This window comes from Marmota flaviventris, chromosome 16, assembly GCF_047511675.1.
Source record: "Marmota flaviventris isolate mMarFla1 chromosome 16, mMarFla1.hap1, whole genome shotgun sequence".
Taxonomy (NCBI): domain Eukaryota; kingdom Metazoa; phylum Chordata; class Mammalia; order Rodentia; family Sciuridae; genus Marmota; species Marmota flaviventris.
The window spans coordinates 23,234,730-23,260,228 of record NC_092513.1 but is presented as its reverse complement, the minus strand read 5'-3'; the positions used below and the strand labels follow the sequence as shown (position 1 = coordinate 23,260,228).

The window sequence follows — 25,499 nt, the reverse complement described above, 5'->3', positions numbered from 1 at the left end:
AAAAATCAGTTACAAGAATGAAGAGCATGTGTTGGGGAATGGAGAAACTTGGTAAGAGGAAATTTTCAATTTTTAGTACCTCTCTTCATCTAAGATAAACTGCTAATGATTATATAAAAAACACCAAGGAGAATACATTCAAGTTAATGGAAACAAGTCTTTATTAAGTAACTTTTAATATCAGAAAAATAAAACTCTTATAATTCTCTTTACAGCAAATATATAATATCAGTGCTTTGGCCATCTTAAGTTAAAGGCCCTTTATCATAAAATATATGGTTTTAAACTTTACTCAAATTGAATTTATAATCCCTATGACTTCCCTACATATACATAACAAAAGAGTGTAGTAAAATTAGCAAATACTAAACTATATTGATAATTTATCATTCTTAGTTTGTGTTTTTTAGAAACAGTACACGCACCTAATATATGTCGATTCCTTGGCTTATTAGTTGCAGTGTACAATGCAACAAAATACAAAATACATGCTTGGTGAACATTCGTTCATATCTACAAGACGGCAGCTAGAGATTAGGTTTCAATACTGACATTTAACTATCCTACAAGCAATTAGCATTACATCATAATATGCCATCAAGGCAACTTTTTTATACTGAAAAAATCAAAATAAAAACCGTTATTTGTAAACTTTTATACGAAATGTAACTCTTCAAGTGGAAATAAAAAATAAAATTTGTCTATTTACTATTGAATACACATAGGATTTCATTTTTGTTATACTGAGAAAAAAAGTTCTTTTGTGTTGGGAAAATAACGCTTCAAAAAATAATTAGTAGAAAAACCCACCAGTATAATGTTTTGTCCTTTCAATGCCAGCACAGATTTGGGAACATACCGAGGATGAAGTTATAGACATCCATAGGTGAAATGTACAAGTGTATTTTAAAGAAATCTTTCCTTGTGATTGGAAATAGTTTTGAAATGAAGTAAACTGATTGGAGGTCGTCACAGCTGCTTTCGTGAGTTATGCCAAGGGCATTATTATCTCCCTCCCCATCCCCTACATTACTAAAAAATAAAAATATATTTATAATGTGCAAGACAAATATGGATTGAACATAAAATGTTTCACATTTTGATCTAGTCTAAAAATTAATCAATAGCTTGATCAGACTAATGAATGGAATGTTCGCATCCTCAATTATCAGCCAATGTAGATGCATCCCAAAGCCCTTCCTGAAATGGTGGCCATTTCCACATTCACTAAAGGAGGCTATGGGTAGGAATTCACAATAGAGACAATTGCATTCCTGATCCATTGATCATACCAGCCTTGAGCACTCTGGGCGAGATGAAGGTCAATGTAGCAGTTTTTGTCCCAAATTATAACCAGTGATCTAGTAAACTGCCATCAGCCCTATTATTACCAATAAGTAATCACAATGCATTAAAAAGTTACTTGCAATCCTGCAGAGTTAGGCATAAGTTGTTGAGAAATAAAAAACAAACAAACCTGTTTTGTCAAAACTGGCAGTGTAAAGAAGGCAGCACTGGAAGTGTCTGAGTCATCTGTAATGCCAAGTACCCTCCATAAACTCTTAATGTGGTTAGGCTTTGGGACCCACTGTTTGGAATCTCAGATGTATACCCTTTTCTCATAGGTCACACAACCTATGATCTTCGCTCAGCCAAGGTGAACTTCAGCTTTTGCAATTCTTACACAAGCTATGTCTCTGGGTCTACAGGATAGTATTAATAATTCAAACCAAACTAATAGACAAGAGACCACTTAGGTTTAGTGTTACCATAGCAGCCTTTTATAAGTTTACTAACAACTTTAGCCTAATCCCAATAAAGCCTGATAACAGTCATAAGAATTCATTAGGAAGTTTACTGGGGGTACCATTATACCCATGCCTTTACGAGTCCATATAGAGATATAGTATTTATGTATATATATATAGTTAAGAGTGAATTTGGATTGCCTGAGTAACAGCTGTCTGGCAAACTGGACATGATGGCGTTCTCTTTTCACAGATCTTGTTGGCACATTCCATGCAGAAGAGGTTGTGGCCACATGGAACTAGGGCAGCAATAACTTCATTCTCAAAGCAAATCACACAGTCGTGCTTTCTTCTTGATTCTGGAGGTGAGCTAGAGGTGGAACCACCGTTGGAAGAGGAGTAACTATTGGTACCATTAGAAAAAGCAGGGATGTATATTGGAAGGCCAACATGGTTGCCTGTGCTAGGTGGGTCGCTCCTAACCCTCCGAGCAAGTGGGTGTTCTATGCTCTCAGGAAATGTAGGAGACAGACGAGGAGTAGATGGCTGACTTCCTCTACGCTGAGTCTTCATGTTACCAGAAGGATCACTCCCAAAGCCAGAGAGTGGGTTAACTGGTTCAAATGGAGTCCAGATAGTTTGAGCTGATGTTGGTAAAGAGTCAAAGGCAGGAGAGTCAACTGCAAGATCTTCTGAGCCTACAGATGGTAGTGTATCTCCAAACCAAAAGTTTCCTGTGCTAAAGGGGCTTGTTGGACTAAAGTCAGCCAGCCTATTGCTTCCAAAGTAGGAATCTGTAGAACCACTTCCTAGAGAACTGGAACTATCATTTCGATAATTGGATATCATTCTTGCGCGGCTAGGAGGAACTGGATTGGAGGAGAGCCACGCAGAGCCAAGAGTGCCACCTTCAAAGCTGACATCAGTACCATTGTAATGGAAATCATTCTCTTCATTGAGCTCTATATAGTTTCCTGTACGCATGGCAATATGCATTTCTATTTCTTCCCGGGCTCGGTCAACATTTTCAGGCATCCCTGTCACTTCAAAGACAGGCTCCTTATCTCTGCTTGGAGTTACTATATACGTGTGGGTCTGCTGCTGAATTCTTTTAATCGTTGCTCCTTTGGGTCCAACCACTAATCCCACCACACGATAGGGGACCCTCACTTGGACGGTGGTTTGACCGGGCAGATTAGGGCTACATGACAACCCTCCCAGGGTAGGGCCATTTTTGTTTCGAGATGCACGGATCATGGAGAAGTGCTCTGCAGCTGAGAGGATTTCTCTTTTGGCCATGGCAACATCTTCTTTCCGTCCAGTGACAACAAAAATGGGCTCTTCACCACGAACAGGTGTCTTGATATATGTGTTTGTCTTGGCTCTCAGTGCTTTAATTTTACAACCTGTTTGAAAGAAAACATTTCACAAAAGTCAATACTGACTTCAAAGATATTTGATTAAATTTTTTTGATCATCTTTTTTATTGATTTCAAAGATATTTGTAAATACAAATCACAGAGAGTGCTTTCAAACTAAATGTCTGCCAATGGGCAGTTTTTATTTTCAAAAGTTTTAGAGTTTGCTCTTTGCCATAAAAACAACAAACGACAAAACTTTCCTCATTCTACTAGTGCTCCTATATCTGGAGGTGTACTTATCTGGTGGTCTTCATTTGGGCAGAGATGGTACCTCTACTGGAAGGCTGTAACTCAGAAGTCAGTCTCATTGTCTACTTCCTCTTGTCATTAGTCACTGCAAATGATGCATGAAGTTTTCTATATAGATAAGCTATACCGAGGGTTTGATTTTCAGAACACTAATAATTTACTACATTGTAGGGTGATAGTGGCAAAAAACATTAATGTGCAGGTGAGACATTAACATTAATTGTCTCATTTAATCTATATAATAACTCTATGAACCAGATTATTACTCCTTTTACTTCTAAGAACCAGATTATTATACTCTTTTAACTGCTAAGGAAGCTAAATTGAAGCTCAGAAAAATCATATAAGTTGTTGTGTTGTTATATGTGTTGTTCACACAACTAGTAAGTAGCAGAGCCAATTAAACTCAGCCTGACTTCAAAATCAATGGTCTTACTATTACTCTCTCCTTGATGACTACTGAATACTCATGGCTATCAGGTCATTTCACTTCTGCCCTCACCAGTTGAATTCCAGGCTCAATCAGTTTACTCCCATCTGGGTTATGCTAGCTGTACTCATGCTAGTAATTAAATTATCTAAATTGTTTACCTTAATTACATATACTAGAGTAGGATATAAATATGAAACTGATATTGTATTTCTATGAAAATTGAGTGGACTGTTTTTGAAAATTCTAATAAAGGTAAGTATCTTGGCGGCGGAGGGGGGGAAGCTGACGTTGAATTTCATATGTGCGAGACAACCATAAAAGCCCGGGGATAAAGAAAAAAAAAAGTAATATAGAATGATTTAGCATCAACCATAAAGTTCTTGATCCATTCATAAGAAACAGATACTTGAGACTATATGAAATATGAGTATTGAATGTGGTTTTATTAAGGAAGGGCTACTCTGATTGGTAGAGCCAAACGTAAAAGGCCTTGGTTTCAAATCCTAAGAGTATTAAATAAAACACTGAAGACATAATTCCTGACTTTAGCCAACTTAATTTGAATAACCATTGATTATCAGCACCAATGTAAGATTACAGGGCTTTAAACTATAACCAATGTCAAAAACACAACTAAGGCATAAAACTTTGGGGTTATACTTTTCAAAGATCTTAACATAAGCTAAGTGCTATTGAAGACAAGGAGACACAATTTGGGCAGGTCTTTTTCTTAAACCTTCCTTTCTGTTCTTTGCCCCTGAAAAATTAATAATAACAATATGGCCTACAAGGCCCCTCTTTAGCTTATATCTGAATGCCTCTAACTTTATCTTTCACCACTCCCTTTTACCCTTTCCTCATTCCTTACACTCTTCAGTATGTTTCAGCCCATATTAATGGCTAGCAGGTCATCTCACTTCTGCTCCAACCAGTTGAATTTTGGCTCAATCATGGTACATCCATGTTCCCTCATTTCCATGCCTGGAATCTTTCTTTGCCTTTTTTACTCCTAGCTCTGTTTGCTTAACTCCTGTTAATCAGGTTTTGGTATAGACACCTCATCCTCTATGAAGTTTAGCCTCTCCCAGGACTGACTGATATGACTTTTTTCAGAATTCCAAAAGTACTGGGCAGTTGAATATCCATGTATACCACAAGACTGCCATGAAACATTTGTTGAAAGAAAATCACTGTTCTTCTATATAAGGACAGTGGGCCGTTCTTACCACATTGCATTGGATCTAAGCTTTTTTTTTTGTACCAGGCATTGAACTCAGGGGCATTCAACCATTAAGCCACATCCCCAGCCCTATTTTATATTTTATTCAGAGACAGGGTCTCACTGAGTTGCTTAGCGCCTTACTGTTGCTGAGGCTGGTATTGAACTTGTGATCCTCCTGCCTCAGCCTCCCAAATTGCTGGGATTATAGGTGTGCTGGGATTACAGGTGAGTCACCACATCCATCATTAATCCAATCTTATTGAAGGGAGCTGATTATGCTAATTTCAATTTAGCACATCCAAGAACAACTTTATGCAACCTACTCTTGTACATCTAGATCTCAACTACAAATGAAGATTCTGTTCCTCCCTCTAACAAACTGTGGAACTTATAAAGAAATGGCTGGCTTTTCACTGCTGGATCCTAGGTATATTATCATGCAAACACTGTGTGGTCCTTTGAAAACAGAAATACACGTGGAAGCATCACCAAAGAGACATCAAGATGATGCCTCTCTTCCTCAAAGAGCTTTCCCAAGTGTCTTAATTTTCCTTCATTTTATTATACTTTCAAAAATCTCATCACTGGCTACAAAGCTAGTTTCAGAAAAGGGGAACTGAAGACTGAGTTGCTAGTTAAAGAAGTAAGAAACAGTATATCAAGGTTAGAGATGTTGTAACGTTAAGGTCATATTCCTTTGAGAAGACTCAAAAAGCACTTAGCATAGGAACTGAATGAGGTATAAAAGGCTAAGGGAGAGGGTGGCTTGGGGGGTTCTCCAAGAAACATCAAATTTATGCTACTGTAAATGTGAAAACTTATTATAGAATGCTACTGTAAGTTTACATCTATAATGAACTACAGGAAGTTTTTGGGTTTTTTTTTTTTTTGTATGGGGGATTGAACTCCAGAGCACTCTACCAATGAGCTACATCCCCAGCCCTTTTTATTTTTAAATTTGAGACAGAGTCTCACTAAATTGCCCAGACTGACATAAAACTTGTATTATTCCTACCTCAGTCTCCCTAGTAGCTGGGATTTCAGGCATGTGCCCCCACGCCTGGCTAAACCACAGAAAGTTTAAAAAAGGGTGGCGTAACTTTTAGGTGTATACTATACTCTGCTTTTGCTCTACAACAGAATATGAGCTGGAAGATCAGAGCAACAAATCTTTCATATTTTATCATTAACATAAGCAAAACACTTAGCACAACAGATATTGCTTGAGACTAAGAATTAAAATCATATTCCACTGGCTAATCTGTGATTTATAGATGTCTTAAGAAAATCTGAAAGAAGCTGGGTGTAGTGGCACACATCTGAATCCCAGTGATTTGGGAGGCTAAGGCAGGATGATTTCAAATTTGAAGACAGTTGGGGCAATTCAGCAGTTAAAAAGGTCTGGTGATACAATTCAGTGGTAGAACGTCCCTGGGTCCAATCCCCAGTACTGCAAAAAAAAAAAAAAAAAAAAAAAAAAAAAAAGAGCAAAATCTGAAATAAGTATAAATATGCATACTACTCAAGAAGTTACAGCCATTATTCAGTTATATGAGTTTATATTCTGGGCAACAAGTTGACAAGGCAAGAAAGCTCTCTGTTAGTCACATTCCTAACAATAATCCTGATCATCTTGCAGAAAAATACTGGGCAAATTCTACTGAGGACAAAGGGCAAGTTAGTCTAAGGTTCTAGGATTGGCCCCTTTTAATTTTAACCTTTACTTGTGGAAAGTTGAACTAAGAAACCTCTCTAAACAACTTCTGAGACTATTAAGGAACTGTCAGTTATACTGTAGGTGTGTTCAATACATAGTTCATTGGAAAAAGAAAAGATGAATATTTTGAACTTAAATCACTTCTAAGATGTGGAGAAAGGTCTATATCATCTAAAAGGGTCATGTGGTTAGGTTTTGTACATCAGGAGAAATATATAAGTGGAAGATAGCAAAGCCAACCCTTTTTAAGCGATTGCCAATTAAAAACAGAGGAAAGTACTGTTTTTTTTTCCTTAAATTTTATGAGTTTTACCAAAGTACCTGAAAATCAGATTAGGATTGTTGGAAACTTCACACTTGTTTCATCCTAACACTCGTTTCTATAGGACAGTTATATTCTGACTTCCAACCAAATAACAGATGATTCCTAGAATATGAGTACACTATAAAGTTAGGGACTACTTAAACAGTGGAGTTTATAAAAGGGTGACACAACCTCAAGGATGTAGGGAAAAAGGTACACTCATACATTGCTGGTGGGACTGCAAATTGGTGTAACCGCTCTAGAAAGCAGTATGGAGATTCCTCAGAAAACTTGGAATGGAACCATCATTTGACCAGTTATCCCACTCCTCAGTATATACCCAAAGGATTTAAAATCAGCATACTATAGTGACACAGCCACATCAATGTTTATAGCAGCCTAATTCCTAACAGCTAAGCTATGGAACCAACCCAGGTGCCTTTCAATAGATGAATGGATTAAGAAAATGTGGTATACAGACATTATGGAATATTACTCAGCCATAAAGAAGAATGAAATTATGGTATTTGCCGGTAAATGACTATCATGCTAAGTGAAATAAACCAATCCCCAAAACCCAAAGGCTGAATGTTCTCTTTAACAGGCAGATGCTAACACACAATGGAGGGGAGGGTGTGTGGAGATTAGGGGAAGGGAGGGGGTGAAATAGAAAAGACAGTAAAATGAATCGGACATTACTTTCCTATGGTTCATATATGAATACATGACCATTGTTACCACATCATGTACAACCTCAAGAATGGGAAGTTATATTCCATGTATGTATAATGTCAAAATACACTCTATTGTCATGTGTATGTCTAAAAAGAACAAATAAAAAAAATTTTAAAATAAAAAAGAGTGACACAAACTAAATGAGAATCTGTTTTAATCTTATGGATGGAGATGGTAAGAATTTGTTTTTAAAAAAGTCTATTAGATTGAATTTGGTTGAAAATGCAAAGATATTTTTAAAAATAATGCAAGAATTTATAATCTCAGAGTTACACAAAACTCATAAGCCATAAAAGGACTGATAAATCAAAAATTAGAGCAGGCTTTAAAAAAATTAGTTGATGGCAAGTCAGAAAAACCATAGTAAAAAAAAATATATTCACAATTTAACTCACAAATGGCTAATTTCTCTCCCTTACCTCCTATTCCCTCCCTTACATATCAAAACATTAAAACCTAAGAGAAAAACAGCTAAAATAGTGCACAGTAAAGAAAGCAAAGAAGTGGCTTTGAAGATGGAAATTCCATAGGAATTATTTCCATAGGAATTGAGCTATAATTTTCTATCCACGAGATTTTCAAATATCAGAAACATTATAACACTGGAGTAAGAAAGGGGAAAATGGCACTCTTATTTAGCTGTTCAGAGCATGAACTGCTTTCTCTGGAGGGCTGTTTGCAGTATCTATCAAAATTATCTTATGCCTCTACAATCCCATTTGTAGAAATGTTGGCACAGGTACAGAATACCCTCTGTATTATATTATCTACTTATTGTTTAGATTAGCATGAAGCTAGCACAGTTATAATACAGACTATTATATATTTGTAAAATTGGTTCAATGAGAGGGATAGGGTAAGGAGGAAACTTAGTTTTCACTGTATACTCAATACAAATATATAATTTTTTTTAAAAAATGTGATTAAGAAAAGTAAAACAAATGATAATTTTACTAGTCATACTAATTAGACTTTTGGTTGGTATTATTTAGGTTATTTTATATTACATGAACAGCAGGATAAATGATTTCATAATCTCAAAGTTGAACAAGGTTTTATAACTTTAAAATGTAAGGATTAACACTTGTGTTCTTACAGTTATAGACAAAAACTAACATGGCAAGTTGTATTCAAGTTTGTCAAAAGACAGGAATCTAAACCCAGTGGTTCATAGGTCAAGGACTACAGTAACATCAACAACTTCATAGGTATAATTTTACCTTAATTTTTTTGGGGAAAAATCCCCAAATAAAAAGTCTCCAACTTGCTGGTATAAGAACCCACTTCCTCTTTCTAAATCACTGTTGCAGAGGCAAACCTCTTTAGCTGCAGCCAGAGAACTCTGATATTTTCCCCTACCTACTATATATAGCAAAGAATCCTGCCTTCCTTCTCTGGGGTGTAGAGCATCTTTCAGCCTTAACAACCTAAGAGGAAGGCCCTTTTGTTGGTGGGAAGAGAGTTAAAAGGAAGAAAAGGAACTGAAATGTAATTGTCTTTGGTGTTTTTGAAACTATGAGTTGCAATATTAACTTTGTGTTTTATAATCAGCATAAAAAAGAAAAAAACCCCAATGGGTTCCAAATGTTTCACTGAAATATGTATACAATGAGCTTCAATGTAAAATGTTATTTTTTCTGTGGGTTCCAGCCACTAAAATTTAAAACCTCTAGACTAGATTAATCTTAGACCACCTTAAAGACCATTTTCTATAGTTCAACGAAACATATAATGTTCTTGCAACATACAAACCAGTGTAGTGAAGTGGAAAAGTTGTTGAGAACATATGTTAAAGATATAGGATTTTGCAGATGGAATTTGATACAGCTGAAAATGGTAATACTATAGATTTGCTCTGTAGTCACCTAAAGTATCTTTTGGAGGCCAGAGAGCCTAGACATTGATAATAGTGAAAATTAAAACAAAACAAAAAAAACCAACAACTTTTCCAAGCTATCAGAAACAAGACTTGGATCCTCACAGCAAGGTTTTCCAAACTGTTTTTGTTTTTATTCTAATTCTTAAAACTGATTCACTTAGGTGTTGGCAAAAAGACCACATGGCCTATCTTTACCATTTGTTCCCACTTTCCAGAAGAAAGGGCATTACATGATAAACTGAATTTATACTTAGGCAAAAAATCCAAGGAGCTATATATCATCCACTATAAAATCCTTTAAAAAGGTACAGTCCTTTCAGTAGATATGGCAGGCAGAATTCTAAAATGCCCCCTTACCCTCATTTCTGGTATATACATACTTTCAGTCAATTACAGTCTATGTACCCTTGGAAAGGGATATTGTAGATGTAATTATGATCCAAGTTCACCTTAAAACAGGGAGGTTATCCAGATTTTCTTGGTGGGTTTGACTTAACCATGAGCCCTTTAAAAGTTTTTTTTTGTTTGTTTGTCTGCTCAGGAGGAGGTTCAGAAATGTGCTCTGGCTAAGGGGGGAGAAAGTAAACAATCTGTGGTGAATTGCCTATGGTGACCTCATGGCAGTGGCCTCTAGGAGCTGAGAATTAGAAGGAAAATGGAGGCCTCCATCCTCCAATCCTGAAGAAATGAATTCTGCCAATAAGTGAGCTTGCGTGAGACATGAACACCTAGATGAGAATGTAGTCCTGATCAATATTTTGATTTCAGCCCATTGAGACCCTGAATAAAGAATTCAGACACACCATGTCTAGACTGCTGACATACAGAAACTGAGATAATAAATCTGTGTTGTTTTAAGCCACTAAAATTTATGGTAACTCTTATGGAGCAACAAAAAACTACTACATGGTTCTTAAGCCTTTAAGAATTCCACAACAACTGCCTTAAGGGAGCAGAGAAAAAAATGTTATTTGTCTTATATTCTTATTCAGTACCCTACAGGATATTCTAGAAGGTTTTCAATCAGAAATATTCAATATTAAGCAGTAGCTTAACATTGAATATTATATTAATAACGTGTTATAGTAAATCTAGAATTGCCAGTCCAGAATTTTTTTTCTATCCTTTAATTTGCTTATTACCTGCTTTTGTTTTATGTTGTCATACCAAGTCACTAAGTGGCTTCAATTACCAAATTTATTATTTCAAGAATATAGCTCCCCTCCTCATACTCAAACCCAGCTGGGAAAAGTTTTCTGCTTTTACATACTCATGTGGATCCACCAGATGATTTGAGACACACTCCAAATAGCAAAAGGTCCATAATCTTAATTACATTTGAATAAACACTTAAAACAATCCTTCGGTATTTTCATAGATAGTTAGAAATTGTCTGCCTTCACATTATCCCTTTCCTTTCTTTCAATTTCTCCCTTTCTTCCAAGTACCCAAGCTTTTTTTGTTTTGTTTTTAAATTAATTTTTAAAAATACATGATTGCAGAGTGCATTACAATTCTTATTACACATAGAGAGCACAATTTTTCATCTGTTTGTATATAAAGTATGTTCATACCAATTCGTGTCTTCATATTCAAGTACCCAGCTTTTTAAAGAAATAAAGTATTTGGTCATGAAAATTTTGAATCCCAATTCAGGAGTGAATGGCCTGCGCACAGAACAGACATAAAATACAGTCAGGGAGAGGTGTGTGGAATCACAAAACAATGAAATAGGGTGAAGGGATAGAGGTAAAAGTTAAGCCAGGTATGGTGGCACAGTGAAGGGATAGAGGTAAAAGTTAAGCCAGGTATGGCGGCACACACCTGTAATCCCAGCAACTTAGGAGGCTGAGGGAGGATGATCCCAAATTCAAGGTCAGCCTTGGCAAATTTAATGAGAACCTACATCAAAATAAAAAAAGGTCTGGGGATATAACTCAGTGCTAAAGCACCCCTGGATTCAATCCCTAGTAGACTCCCCACACAAGAGTTATAAATTAAATAGGAAGAAAAGAAGAATACTATAAGCTAGGTGTTGAGAAGGACTTTTATAAGGTAACTGTGTTTATGTTGAGAAGTGAGTGGTTTGGTGGAAAATAAGCAGAAGCTGTTTTCTCCTTTATTCTAGGGGCTTTGCCTAGGTATTCATAGCTAAATCACTCCTTCTTGGGGCTCAAGAGCATTTTACCAATTATGAGATAAAGTTCAACCTAATGCTTTATCCATACAAATGTTAAACTTCCACTCTAAAGGTACAGATGCTACTTTCAGATAGTGTAAGGAGTTGTAAGTATTTCTGACCTCAAGGAGCTCCCAGTCTAGAAAGAAAACAGTCATGCAAGCAATACCGATATAAGATAATTGCTTTAATAAAAGCAGGCATACAAGGTAGTGGGAACATATAAAGGAGAAGGCTTTACCGCTTATAGCAAATGAAAGAAGGCTTCAAAAGAATTTGAACTGAGGCCTGAAAAAAGTGATTTTTGCCAGGTGGAAATTCTAGGAGAGTAAAAGAACTACAGGTCAAAAGCAGGGAATGAAAGTTCAGAATGGCACAGTGGGGAAACTTAAGTTAGGTCAGTATTGTGAAAGCTGGCAGAATGAGGATAAGGCAGAAGTCTTCAATGCCAGACAAGGGAAATAACTTTGTAGGTGCAAAGAATTTTGTGTAGAGAAGGAACATATCAGATATATATGTTAGACTGATGGGAATATATCAGTTAATGTTCAGAGACTGAAGGCAGAGAGACTTACCTGAATGGCCATAATAATAATCAGTAGAAAAATGCTAAGAGAATGAAAGAGAGTATGCAAGATAGAAGCCATGTATACATAATACTGTTCGGTTCTAACATCTAGTATATTTATTTCAAGTTCTTATGCTTTTGATTTTTGACAAGGAAATTTCTCAGAAATGGAACTATTGAAGTTTCCATTTACTCCATACATTTTACACACACACACACACACACACACACACACAGAGTTATGGTTTGAATGTGAGTGTTCCCCAAAAGCTCATGTGTCAGACAATGCAAGAAAGTTTGGAAGAGAAATGACTGGGTTATAGCCTTAATCTAGTCAGTAAATTAATCCCTAAAGGGATTAATTGGGTGGTAGGGTGTGGCTGGAAGAGGTGGGAATTGGGGCATGGCTATATATATTTGTATCTAGTGAGTGGAGTCTCTTTGATTCCGCTTCCCTCCGCCACACTCTTCCACCATGAGCACCAAGGAATGGAGCTGGCCTTCTATGGACTAAGACCTCTGAAACCATGAGCCCTCAAATAAACCTTTCCTACTCTACAGTTGTGCTGTTCAGGTCCTTTATTCACAGCAGTGAAAAAGCTGACTAAAACACACACACCTTTTGTAGTTTCCATTTACTCCATAAATTACACACACACACACACACACACACACTTATTTATACATAGTGATTTAAGAAAACAACAAATACAAACATCACAATTGTACTATGGAGATGTGGCTGTAGCTCAGTGGTCCAGTGCTTGCTTTAGAAAGTTTAGTTGCTCCTGGGTTGGATCCCCAACACTGTAGAAACAACAAACTGTATGTACATTTTCACTTTTTGGTAGTCCTTTTGTTATACCTGTCTTCAAAAATCTGCCCCTCACACTTGTTTAGAGGAGAAAAGGATCCTACTTGGAAATCATTACGTACATTCTTTAGTAAAAATGAAGAGAAGGGAGTCAAAACTGAACTCCTTGGCCTGATTTAAAACAAAACAAAACAAAACAAAAAACTACCTTCTCCCAAACTTCATCATCTCCTAAGCATGTCTTATCTATTCTCTCTCTGCTCAGATTATTTTCTTAAATAGCCTTAGAAAACCTTCCTTGCATACTCTTTCCTCCCCAAGTTACCTCAGTAACAAACATGGTCACTTGGTCACTTAGCAAAGCAGAAAATCTGTGTGTGTGTGTGTGTGTGTGTGAGAGAGAGAGAGAGAGAGAGAGAGGGAGGAGGGAGGGAGAGAAGGGGAGAGGCTCTATGGAAATAAAGAATAATAAAAACATGGGAATATGTTCATTATTAAATGAATCCTTTAAGGCCCAGTTCAAAGGAAACTACAAGAACTACAAGTTCAAAGGAAACTATCTGCTGAATTGGGTTGTAATCAATGCCTAGTAACCTGCTGTTTGCATATCAGGTCAGTCAACTTCCAGGTCTTTTCTAATGCTGACCTTTTTGGATCAAGTCCCTCTTTTAAGAAACACATAGTTATCTCTTCCTCTCTCTGAAGTTTAAAATGTACTTGAGACAATCACACACTACCATATTTCAAATGAATATATCCATTTATTCTTTCTTTCACAAAAGGTTGGCAGAATAATGATTAAGAACACAAGACTAAATAGACTAGCAAACCAGCTTGGTCAATATAAGCAGGTCACTAACCTCCACCTCTCCTTCATGTGTGAATAATTATGATTAAAATATTTCGCTCATTTATTTATTTTAACGATTAAACAAATACTATATTAAAAATGCTCATTGGGAATGTAGCTCAGTGGTAGATGAGTAAACTCATCTAGTATCTGGGAGACTGGACCTACTTTTGAAATTAAAAAAAAAAATGCAGAACACTTTTAGTCTTCCTGGCTCTCTTCTAGATTTTCATTTAATCATCAGATTACAGTGCTTTAGAAAGGGCAGGAAAGAGCTTAATTGGATTGCTCAAATCTTCCAGATGTTTATAAGATCTCAAACCTAAATTGTCTTAATTCCACACTTTTTTCACTACTCTATACTATTTCCCTGTAAAAGCACATCATTTCAAGTTTGTGATATATTACAATTAGCAAGGGGTAGTCATTTTATTTAATGATTTTATATAAAATAAGGCCCTTTCCCCTTTATAAGTCTAGACCATTCAAAAGTTCCCTTCACTTTTCAGTAACTCAATTTCAAAATTATTGTCAAAGTCTGATAAATAACATAATCTAAACCCCAGTAAAAGACTTGTTTTATTCCAATATTTAAATAATAAATAATATAGTTTAAGGATGCAATGTACCCCTAAATGTATAATATAGTATTAACAGCTTTTCTTTCTAGGGTCAAGCGTCTATTTTGTTAATTTTTTAAAAGCCAAAATTGTCTGAATTTTTAATTAGGAATACTGTTCATCTCACATGACAGCACTTCAAACAGCTCCATTTACATGATTTTAGTTTTATTATCAGTTTTCATAGGGACATTTAATGCCTTCAACCAAGTAGCATCTACTGCCCTTTAAAAGCCCCAAACAACTTCAACTTGGACTGTCTCCTTAAATAAAGAGCTAGGAATTAAAGGCAAGAGTGAAAAAGTCCTCATTACTACAGTACAGAAAGTAAAATGTAAATAATAAAATGGAAAGTCTCTAATCTAGCAACTCAATCCAATCAAATAAACTGCAAGTATCTACTTTACTTTAGGTAGTTTAACTGATATTAAGGATGCAAAGATGACTAAAATTTAGTTCTGCCTTTACTACCTTGTATCAATTTCAAGCATCAAAAGGATTTAGTGTTTGTACATGTTCATTTGTAGACAATGATCAATCATTTTCTTATGTTGTTGGTTGTTGATGGTGTTCAAATCATCTATATCTTTGCTGATTTTGTGTCTCCTTCTTCTACTGCTCATTGAGACAGGAGTATTGATTGAAGTCTCTAGTTATGTTAGCTTTAGACCTTGGGCAACTTGCTTATAACTCCTCAGACCTGTTTCCTTATCTTTGCAATGGAAATAAGAATAGATCAAATGAGCTGATACATGCAATTCTGCACAGTGTCTGACACACTTAAATGTTTGTTATTACAAAAATCAAAATGTGCTGATTTTTTTATAGGAAGTTGAAAACATTTAAAAAATCTATCTCCTAAAGAAAAAAATATATTTACATTATGAAAAACAAGTTAAGATATTATGAACTCTGCCCTTAAGAGAGGGCCTAAGTTGCTTAGGGCTTTGATGAATTGTTGAGGCTGGCCTTGAACTTGGGATCCTCCTGCCTCAACCTTCTCAGTCACAAAGATCACAGATGTGTACTTGGCTCAGAGTTCCAATTTTAAATTCTGTAAACTTAAAAAACAAGTAACTTTGGTGTGAAATCAACCAAATTGGTATTTTGAAATCTGGTTTACTTCTACATTTCAGGAACTATCTTTAGAAGGAACTCAAAATATAAGAACTTTGAGAGACCATCTCATTTTATACAAGAAAACTGAAGCTTAGAATTGCTCAAAGTTATAAACTAATGTTTCTTAAAATCACTATCATCCCAACCTGCCTTCTTTTCTTGCATTATGTTTGGAGTAGAAAAGAAATCCTTGCTCACTGAAGGTATTTTTAAGAATATGAACAAAACAAACCAAAAGTCTCCCCCTTCCTTTTTTCACTTAATTATATTAAACAAGAGGATTGGAAATTTAATGAAAAGGTTCACATTTGGCCTTCTATTAACGATGAAACAACCAGAAGAGGGTGTAAATTAGAGATGAAAGAACAATTTTCCTAACTAGGGAGCTTTAAATTATGTTCATGCCCTTTAGAAGATGTTAACAAATCCTCTAAAAGAATTGTGGGTGCAATGGTGCATGCCTATAATCCCAGAACCATGAAGGCTGAGGCAGGGGCATCCCAAATTCAAGGCCAGCTTGGGTAATTTCAAGTCCACCCTCTCTCAAAAAATAAAAAAAGAAGGGCTAGGTATGCAATTCAGTGATAGAGACCTTGTCTAGGATGCACAAGGCTTCGGGTTCAATTCCCCATATAGCCAAAACAAACACACACACACAACAAAAAAACTCCCCATAAACCCAGAAAAGAAAGAAATCTTAGAATTGTCTTTTGGGGTACCATGTAACGGAATCAATTATTTTTAAATTATTTCCTTCCAGACAAGCTTAGATCTCTGCCAGGAAATACATTTTCAAAGCTCCATTTTTTTTTTTTTTTTTTTAATTGGTACTGGGATTGAATCCAGGGGTGCTTTACCACTGAGCTTTTTTTTTTTTAATTTTGAGAGAGGGCCTAAGTTGCTTAGGGCTTTGCTGAATTGCTGAGGCTGGCCTTGAACTTGTGATCCTCCTGCCTCAACCTCCTCAGTCGCAGAGATTACAGATATGTACTTGGCTTAAGAGTTCCAATTTTAAATTACTGTAAACTTTAAAAACAAGTAACTTAAATTTAAATAATTTAGTTAGGAGTATGAAAGAAATTCATCACTTAAAATACATTTCTGAGATGGGCACAGTGGTGTGCCAGTTACTGGGGAGGCTGAAGCAGAAAGATTGCTTGAGCCCAGGAGTTCAAGGCCAGCCTGGGTAACCCAGGGAGACCCCATTTTAAAACAACCCCCCCCCCCACACACACACCAAACAAACACAAACAACTTTACCTTACCTTACATATAATTTCTCATCTATATACTTACAATTGTATAGTAAATTTATATTAATGACATTTTCTCAAACTTGATTCTCATGACAAATATGGGGGTAGGCAGGTGAGAGAGGCACCCAGAAGAACAAGTAAAAGCAATAAGTTTTCTCCATTAAGGAGAAACTGAGGCTCAAACTAGTCATTTGTCCAAAATCATAGGCAACAAGTGGTGAAACTAACACAAAGAGGATAAGGCAAAAGGGAAGGAAGAATGATAGAGGAGAGGGCAATGTTTATGATCAGTGCCAACCCCATGTTCACAACCAAATCTTTATGCTTAATTTCAATGACATCTCCAGTTTTCATTAAATAATTTCTTTATTATTTTATGTCCTGGTCTTATTATTCCATGATATAACTTTACTGAGGTCAAATAAGCTTCCTGCTTACTGCAAAAAGGCAATGAATCACGTATACTTGAATTGCCCTTAAATTCCAAATACAGGGGGCTGGGGTTATAGCTCAGTGGCAGAACGCTTGCCTAGAATGTGTGAGGCACTGGGTTTGATCCTCAACACCACATCAAAATAAATATCCATCTACAACTAAAATATATATATATATATATATATATATATATATATATATATATATATATATATATATATTAAAAAAGACTGGCACAAAAGAGGTTCTGCAGTTACTTAGTGTAACTTAAATTCCTCAAAATTGGTCATAGAATCAAGACTTGAACTGATTAAACAGCATTAGACTCAATTTAGTATAACTGGCCTTGGTATTTTTTTTTTTGAGGGGAAGTACTGGGGATTGAAATCAGGGGCACTCAACCACTGAGCCACATCCCCAGCCCTATTTTGTATTTTATTTAGAGACAGGGTCTCACTGAGTTGCTTAGTGCCTCATTTTTTTGCTGAGACTAGCTTTGAACTCGTGATCCTCCTGCCTCCTAAGCCACTGGGATTACAGGCATGTGCCACCACACCCAGATGGGCTTGGTAATTTTAACAGAAAATGATTTTAAAGGTATAAATATCAGATTTAATCTTTGCATATCTCTATATAGGAATTAATGGTATCATGGGCAAAGTTAAATGTAAACCCAGAAATTATGGTATATAAGCCATCTGGGAGGCATTTAAGTATATGTAGTTCAATAAAAAAATATCTATCACTTTATAATCATTTAAAGTCAATATGATTTTAAAATAAATTAACCATGATTTATCTGGAGCTTCCTAAAACATTTTCAAAATTGCAAATACATCAATTTAGTATCTTTTTTTATTAAAAATATTTTTAGTTGTAGATGAACACAATCCCTTTATTTTTGTTTATTTAGTTTTACATGGTGCTGGGGATCGAACCCAGGGACTCATACATGCTAGGCAAGTACTCTACCACTGAGCTACAACCCCAGCCCCTCAATTTAGTATCTTAAGAAAATTATTTCATTTTCGAGTTTAAAATGACAAATTCCAAATAGTGGAAATTACATTGTTTAAAATTCTACAACAATCCCATAGATTATAAAATAGTGCTGTGGTAGTCATCTAATATTCTGGCAGTCATCTAATATTCTGGCTCTCTCCTGGGCACACTGTTATAATATGCCTTATAGTCCACTTGAAATTAGGTGTGGCGAGATGACTTACTTTGATTAATGTAATACGAGCAGATATGATAATTATTACTTCCGGGTCTAACATTTATAAAGACTAGTGCAATGGCTTCTCATCCTCCTGTACAAAGGGAGATCAGTAACACTTGAGATGGTCACTGCTCTGCTGGCCTATGTCCCTGAATGACTAAAACAAGCAAAGTCCCTGTGAATAATAAAAGTTCCAAGTATCTAACATGCATTTAATCATCAATTGGTTCTAGTTCCATTACATAAGAATATAATGTGTAAACCTATCTGTGAAAGTTCAGAAAAGGTAAACAGTATTAACTACAATGGTTCCAAATTAATTTCGGATTTGCTTTAACAAAGTAAATCATCTTCTGTTAAGTGTTATAACATCACTTACAGTTTCATATACGTCAACTTATTTTTTAAGGTCTCTCAAAGTATTGCAGATATGATTATGTCTAGCTGCAAAAGGAGAGTCTCTGGGGCCTAGGGAGTTTCAGTGACTTGCTTAAGACCATGAAGTAAATTATTTGCACAGAGTAATCAGAATTCAGTATATCTATTTCTGATTGTTAGCTCTTTCCAGAATACCTGAACAGGGACTGTCACAGGCAATTCAATGTAGTTTACAATAATTTATTAACATTGAAACATACATTGTAAAACATTTTTTTTTGCATTTAGTTTAAAGCAAAAGCATTAAGCTTTCCATAAATTCTTTAATTTATATAAACACCAAATTAAAAAACCAAATCAGCAGTATGTTAAGTATTAAACATAATGCTACCTTTCCTTGAAAACTTGAGATGTAGAGAACTACCCAGAATTCCAAACTATAAACACTGTTGGACATCTTTCTAGATAGAAGTCTCTAGTAGAGCAACAGTTCTCAAATATGTGACTCTGTGGATAATTTTTAGGTTGCTTATAACCAGGGGGTAAAAAATTACATCCTTGAATTATCATATTTTTTCCCCATTTCCTTCCTAGTGAATCAGAATAGTTCATCAGAAAGAAGGCAGCAGATTCACACCCATTTGTAAAGTGATGATAGTAACTGAAACTATCCTAATAGTTCCTGAGCCTATACACACAAACTACTATAAATTTAAAATTTAAAATCTAGAAAGTTATAGTATCCAATTTGGAGTCCACTGCAGGAAAAACAAAAACACAAGAATTCCTATTTTCATTTTTACTCAGTTATTTAAAATTTTTAAGTTTTATAATGTGCAATGTTTTACCATACATATTATTCATACACAAATATCCAGATATTGGGGATACTTTAATTTTTTTGACATAGTAAATAAAAAAGCTAAGGATGACTTTTAATTAGACTAGGAGGTTAGAGAACACACATGCTCCATCAATTAAAGTCGCAGAAGAAAACAAGATGCACATCTTAAACAGCAAAAAAAAAAAAAAAAAAAAAAAAAAAAAACCAAACTGAGTTGCTAACCCTTAAATGACTAAACTTATAACATTCAATATTTACTTATAGTGCAATTAAGAATACATCTTGAGATCCACTTTAACTCTTTAGCCTTACTAGATATTAATGACTATGTGAATGAACAAAATCTGTTGACTTAAATCTGTTAGCCACTGTCAACGGGTCTTGTAGGCACTACACTTAAAAAAAACAAAGATGTTTCTAAATTTACAAAATTAGGTCTTAAAATGCGGTCCGACTTCTTTTTTATGTCTATATTCTAAAACTTCTTTGATTACCAATAACCCTTTTTAGTTCCTGACTTTATTTTACAGTATTGTCAGATTAACAATAGATGCATAGCTAAAAAACAACAATACAAAACAGAGCCAATTTAACATTCACAAAGACCATATGCTACTGGGGAGTAAAACAGGAGGTCAAACACTCTGCCAACTTTCATCACTATCAAAATCAGTGGTTTGTTTTTTTGGAAGACACTAGAACCAGAGGCCATCTACATGAGTTGCCAGTCTATGTGACTCAGAATTCCATTTGTCCTAATCTTTGCTTTAGAGCTGAAGTCATAAATGTCTCCATCTGTGACATAATTATTTCCAAAACCAATTAAGAGATGTCAAACAGAAAATTATGACTTCAGGTAATGAATAAATGGTAGGAATTGGTAATTCTTAAGGATGAATATTTAGCTCCTTCAAAGCAAACAAGAAAATGAAATGATTTGCCCTGTTTAAGTCACTTAGGACAGGTATTCTCTCATGGGGGAAATTACTGCACTAATAAAAGGATGTGAATATTAGAAGTTACTTAGTTCTCCATAGGAGCGAGCAAATACTTCACAGGTTTTATTACCATGCTACTGGAGTGTAGGGGTGGCAAAGGGGTCAATGATCCATTAGTTGAATGGTTCAAAACAGGAAAAGGGCAAGACTTTCTGCCCTTAAGATAAGATAAAGGAAGATGACATACTTTTAACAGTACTGTCAACTCTGGGAAAATATTAATCGCAAAGGACAGTCAGCAATTTGTCTCCATGTTCTGACATAAATAGATTTATATTTTCCTTATTAACCAATAACCACAGCACTAAGTAAAACCAAGAATTTAGCTCATTTATAACCATGTAATAGATGGTACAAAATAAAAACCTGAAATCTTTAATTTTAAATAATAGTGTTGCATAAAGGTAAGAGTTTACACAATTAAGGACCATTGCACAGCACTAAAGGGTATGGTATATGAAAGACAAAAGCTTGTATTAAATTAAATCTACAAAATATATTCTCTTGTCCTATAGAAAACTGGCATGTAAATGTTCTTTTCCTTTGTTATCCTACACTGTCACCATAAAAATGCTGGAGCAACTTGTGTCAAGTTAAGTGGCACCTTAGCATGGCATTCATGATTCTATATTCTGGCCTCAACAGTTGCCTTGCCAGCCCTTTTCTACCACTCCCTTTTACAAATTTTAAGCATCACCAAAGTCAACAGGATTTGCCCATCACACCTAGAAATAATTCTTCCATCTTTCCTCATATTGTTCCTTAGCCTTTTTTCAACTTCCATTTGTTAAGCTTTTACCTATTCTCAAAAGCACTCCTGGGTGACTTTTTGTTCATCATACTAGAATTAGAACCATTAACTTCATATTAGTTTAGTGTCATTCTGTTTATTAGACTGTTAGCTTCTGATAATGGGCAGAAAGTTTGAATCAATCTCACTTTCTCAACTTAATCACCATAAACTCAATACCTGACAAAATACAAGTGTGATGCATAGCAACCCCTCATCATTCCTGATGGACTAGTTCTGAATTTATAAATTGAAATGTTATTATTTCATATTAGGTAGGTGAAACAGTTCTCTCCTGAATTATCCTAAATAGCACCAAAAACAAATAAGGCAGGTGAAACTGATTAACTAGGTTGACTGAAATAAGCTTTCTCTTCTATGTTCACATTTCAGATTTTTTTCTTATTAAAATCTTAGAGATAAGAAAAGCCAACTCTTGATATGTGAAACCATTTCAACAGACCTCTTTATTTATGTGTACTTTAGACCACTTGGGAAAGATGAGATCATTTAAGCAGCAGCGCCATCATCTCTTTATTTGACCCCAACAATGCTCTCAACCTAACAGTACAGAAACACATAGCAACCAAGGCTCAACCATATTGTAATAAGGCGGCAGCAGGTAATATTTACCCTTTTGTACAGCGGGGAAAAGCTACATTAAAGAACACAGAACCTTCCCTAAAAATGTCGGATATGGAGGTACTCTGGGCATCCCCTTCCCCCACCTTCACAAATCTACTCCTGGAATCTGAGACATAGGTCCTTTGTCTGAACAATGTGGGAGGAGTCTGTCTGCAGTACTGGTGTGCTGGCAAGTGGAGAATTTATTGAAAACTGCATAAAAGCCTAAAGTTCCTTAATTACCGTACTGTCCAATTTTTCTTCATCGTGCACCCTAAAGTGTCCTAAAAGACAGCCAATGTGCCTTTTCGAGAATAAAAATGTAACCTTCGAGAACACTAAGATCAAAAGAGTTAGGCTGCTCTTCAAAAGCTAAGTTTCAGAATAGCGGAAGGGGGTAGTGTGATACGGTCCACTTAAACATCCCTTCCCTCTTGAATAAGCTCCTTCTACATGCCTCCATTTCTGCCCATTTCTCATCTGAATAAACTGTTCGAAGGGAAGTCGGGAGCTCTTACAAGAGGCTCTGCTGCGCAAACTTGCAATCTCAAGCTCTCCGCACACAACACCGAACCTGCAACTCCTGACCCGACCTTTTACTACCTCACTGAGGTTTCTGGTGCCACGCCAGTCTGGTGTTCCACGAATACAGTTCGAGTAAAGTGAACACCACCGGATTGGATGGCCGGAGAAACTCAATACTTTATCAATCAGAACGAGAAGAACGATGTGGGTTTTTGCAAGGTGACCCATCTCATCCCGTCGCCCCTCGGATCCTCCCAGATACCTAATCGGTGGACTCTTTGGGTTCCACCTTTTTCCGCCTCGAGCTCGTTTCTTTCGCCTCCCACCCACGCCCGGGGCCGTGCCCTGCTGGACATCCCCACTTTCCGCACTCACCCTGGCGGCCGACAATCTCGGCGACATGCTCGGAGCTGGGCACTGGGACGCACTCGGTGGTGTTGACGCTCTTCCTCCGGAGCAGGGCCGCCTGTTCCCCGTTTAGGGCTGCTGCCGCCGCCCCGCCGCCGCCGGGGCCGTAGGCGTGGGACAGCATCGCCGCCATCATGCCCTGGGCATCGTCCCCTCCGTAGAGCACCCCAGCCGCTGCGGCTGCGGCCTCCCGAGCATCGAAGCCGGCGCCAGGCAACAGCACAGACCCCAGGGGCCCGCCCGGGATCGACTGGGTCTGGGAGGCGGTGGCCGCGGGCGGCGACAGCAACAGCAGCGACGGCCGGTCCTCCTCCTCTGCCTCCTCCAGCTCCTCCTCCTCCAGCAGGTCTCCGTCCAGCTCTGCTTCCTCCCCCTCCTCCTCGTCGTCCTCCAGTTCCAGCTCGGCCGCCTCCGAGGCTGCGGGCCGGCCGGGCGGAGCCCGCTCCTCCGGAGACAGCCCCGCCGCCCGCCGGGCCTGGCCCTGCGCCGCCGCCGCCGCGGCCCGGAGCGTCGGTGCGCCGGGCTCCGCTGGGCTGGGGTCGTCGAGGCCTAGCGCGGCCAGGCGCTCCCTCAGCAGGAGCCCGTCCCCTTCGAGCTCCGGGCCGCCCGCGGGCGGCGGCAGCGGCGGCGGCGGCGGCGGCGGGGGCGGCTGCGGCAGGGGGGCCGGGGCCGCCGCCAGGGCCAGGGCCGCGGAGCTGCCGCTCGGCATCGCGGCGGCGCGCTGTCAATGGCGGCGGCGGCGGCGGCGGCGGCGGCCGGGTCAGGCGCGGCGGGCGGCGAGCCCCATGGCGGACAGGGCCCGGGCCCTGCTCAGCGCGCAAACACCTTTCCTCTGGGGAGGCGGCGAGGCCCGCGACCCGGGCTGAGGAGCGCCAGGGCCGCTCCGAGACCGGAGAGGGCGGGGTGGAGGGGCAGGGGAAGGAGGCAGAGGTAGGTAACTAGGTGGGTGGGTGGGGACGGCAGCGGGGCGGGCTGGTGGAGGTGGCAGCGGCTCCCCTCTCAGGGTTTCTTTTGTTTCATGGCCTTAACCAGCCCCCGGCGCGCGCGGCGGCGGCGGCGACGCCCCACGCCGCTCTCCGAATGAAGCCGGCGCGCTCTGATTGGCTGCTTTTAATCTCTGGGAGCCCGCCCTCTCTTCCCGCAGCCTTCACACTCCTTTCTCTAGCCCCACCCCCCACCCTCTCCTCGGGCCCCGCCCCTCCCCTCCCAGAGCTCTCTGATTGGGTGACCGGGACGAGCCAGCCCTGGAAGCTGGCTCCTTCCGTCCTTTCCCCTCCCCCCTCCCCTCCCTCTCCTTTCCCTGAGGCTCAGGAGAAGGGGGACTGTGATTGTTCGCTTTACACGTCACTCTCTGTGACGTACACGATAGGGGCGGGAAAAAGGAGGGAGGACGGAGGTGCTGAAGCAGAGATTGAAACTGAGGGCGGGGCGGGGCTTTCGCGCAGGCGCATGCAGTTTTGGCGCACACATGGGGTTCTTCCTTCGCTTCACTTTCCCGTTTCTTTAAGCCACCCGTATCGGGTCTTTTAGGGGAGACAACTTTGAAGTACCTCATGGGTAGGCCCGGAGGGCGTCGTTTTCCCACGTTGAGGAAGAGATGGTCCTTTTCAGGGTAAGGGCCTAAGAAGAGTCTTCAAAGGAGGAGCCAGCGAGTGTCCTATCCACTCGCGGGGGTGGTTTCCTAAGCCGCGTGGCTTCTCGGCCTCCCTGCAAAGCCCTGGGAATGCTCCTCCCTTGGGTCCTCCCACCCAGCTGTCCGGGCTTCCCTTGGGAGGCGGGTTGGTTACATCAAGTGCTGAACCTCAGTTTTCTGAGTCTTTTAAAGGAAATTCATTGTATCCTCCTCCAAACACTCCTCCCACAACATTGCCCAGGTGATCTCACACATGGTTATCTTTCTAGCGGTTATTTTAAAAAAGACTTGTTGAAAACAAAGCTTATTATGTTCTTGTCTGTTTTAGGCTGTGAATGCCCCACCCCTCCCTTTAGTACCAGATCCCAGGTTAGTCTTAACCTCCATAATTGTCTTATGGAGATATGATGAGAGCAACAATGTAATTCTGTAGTTTCTAGTGTCCCCATTAAAATAGAAAGAAACATAGTTTTAATATATATGTATACACTTAAAATATTACCAGTACAACATGTAAAGAATATACAA

General features: G+C 38.4%; 1 protein-coding gene across 1 annotated transcript; it reads right to left on the bottom strand.

Moving 5' to 3' along the window:
* Window positions 1-137: 137 nt before the first annotated feature.
* Mex3c (mex-3 RNA binding family member C) lies at window positions 138-24,047 on the bottom strand. The gene is made up of 2 exons (XM_027948996.2): window positions 23,306-24,047; window positions 138-3,154 (listed from the first exon to the last, which is right to left on the bottom strand). The coding sequence occupies exons 1-2, from the start codon at window positions 24,045-24,047 to the stop codon at window positions 1,929-1,931; spliced, it is 1,968 nt and encodes a 655-aa protein (XP_027804797.2). The 3' UTR covers window positions 138-1,928.
* Between the last annotated feature and the right edge of the window lie 1,452 nt (window positions 24,048-25,499).

Coding starts and splice junctions, on each gene's coding strand:
- Mex3c (XM_027948996.2), bottom strand. CDS start 24,047: ATGCCGAGCGGCAGCTCCGCGGCCCTGGCCCTGGCGGCGGCCCCGGCC. Junction 3,155..23,305: donor CGAGATTGTCGGCCGCCAGG/GTGAGTGCGGAA, acceptor TCTTTCAAACAG/GTTGTAAAATTAAAGCACTG.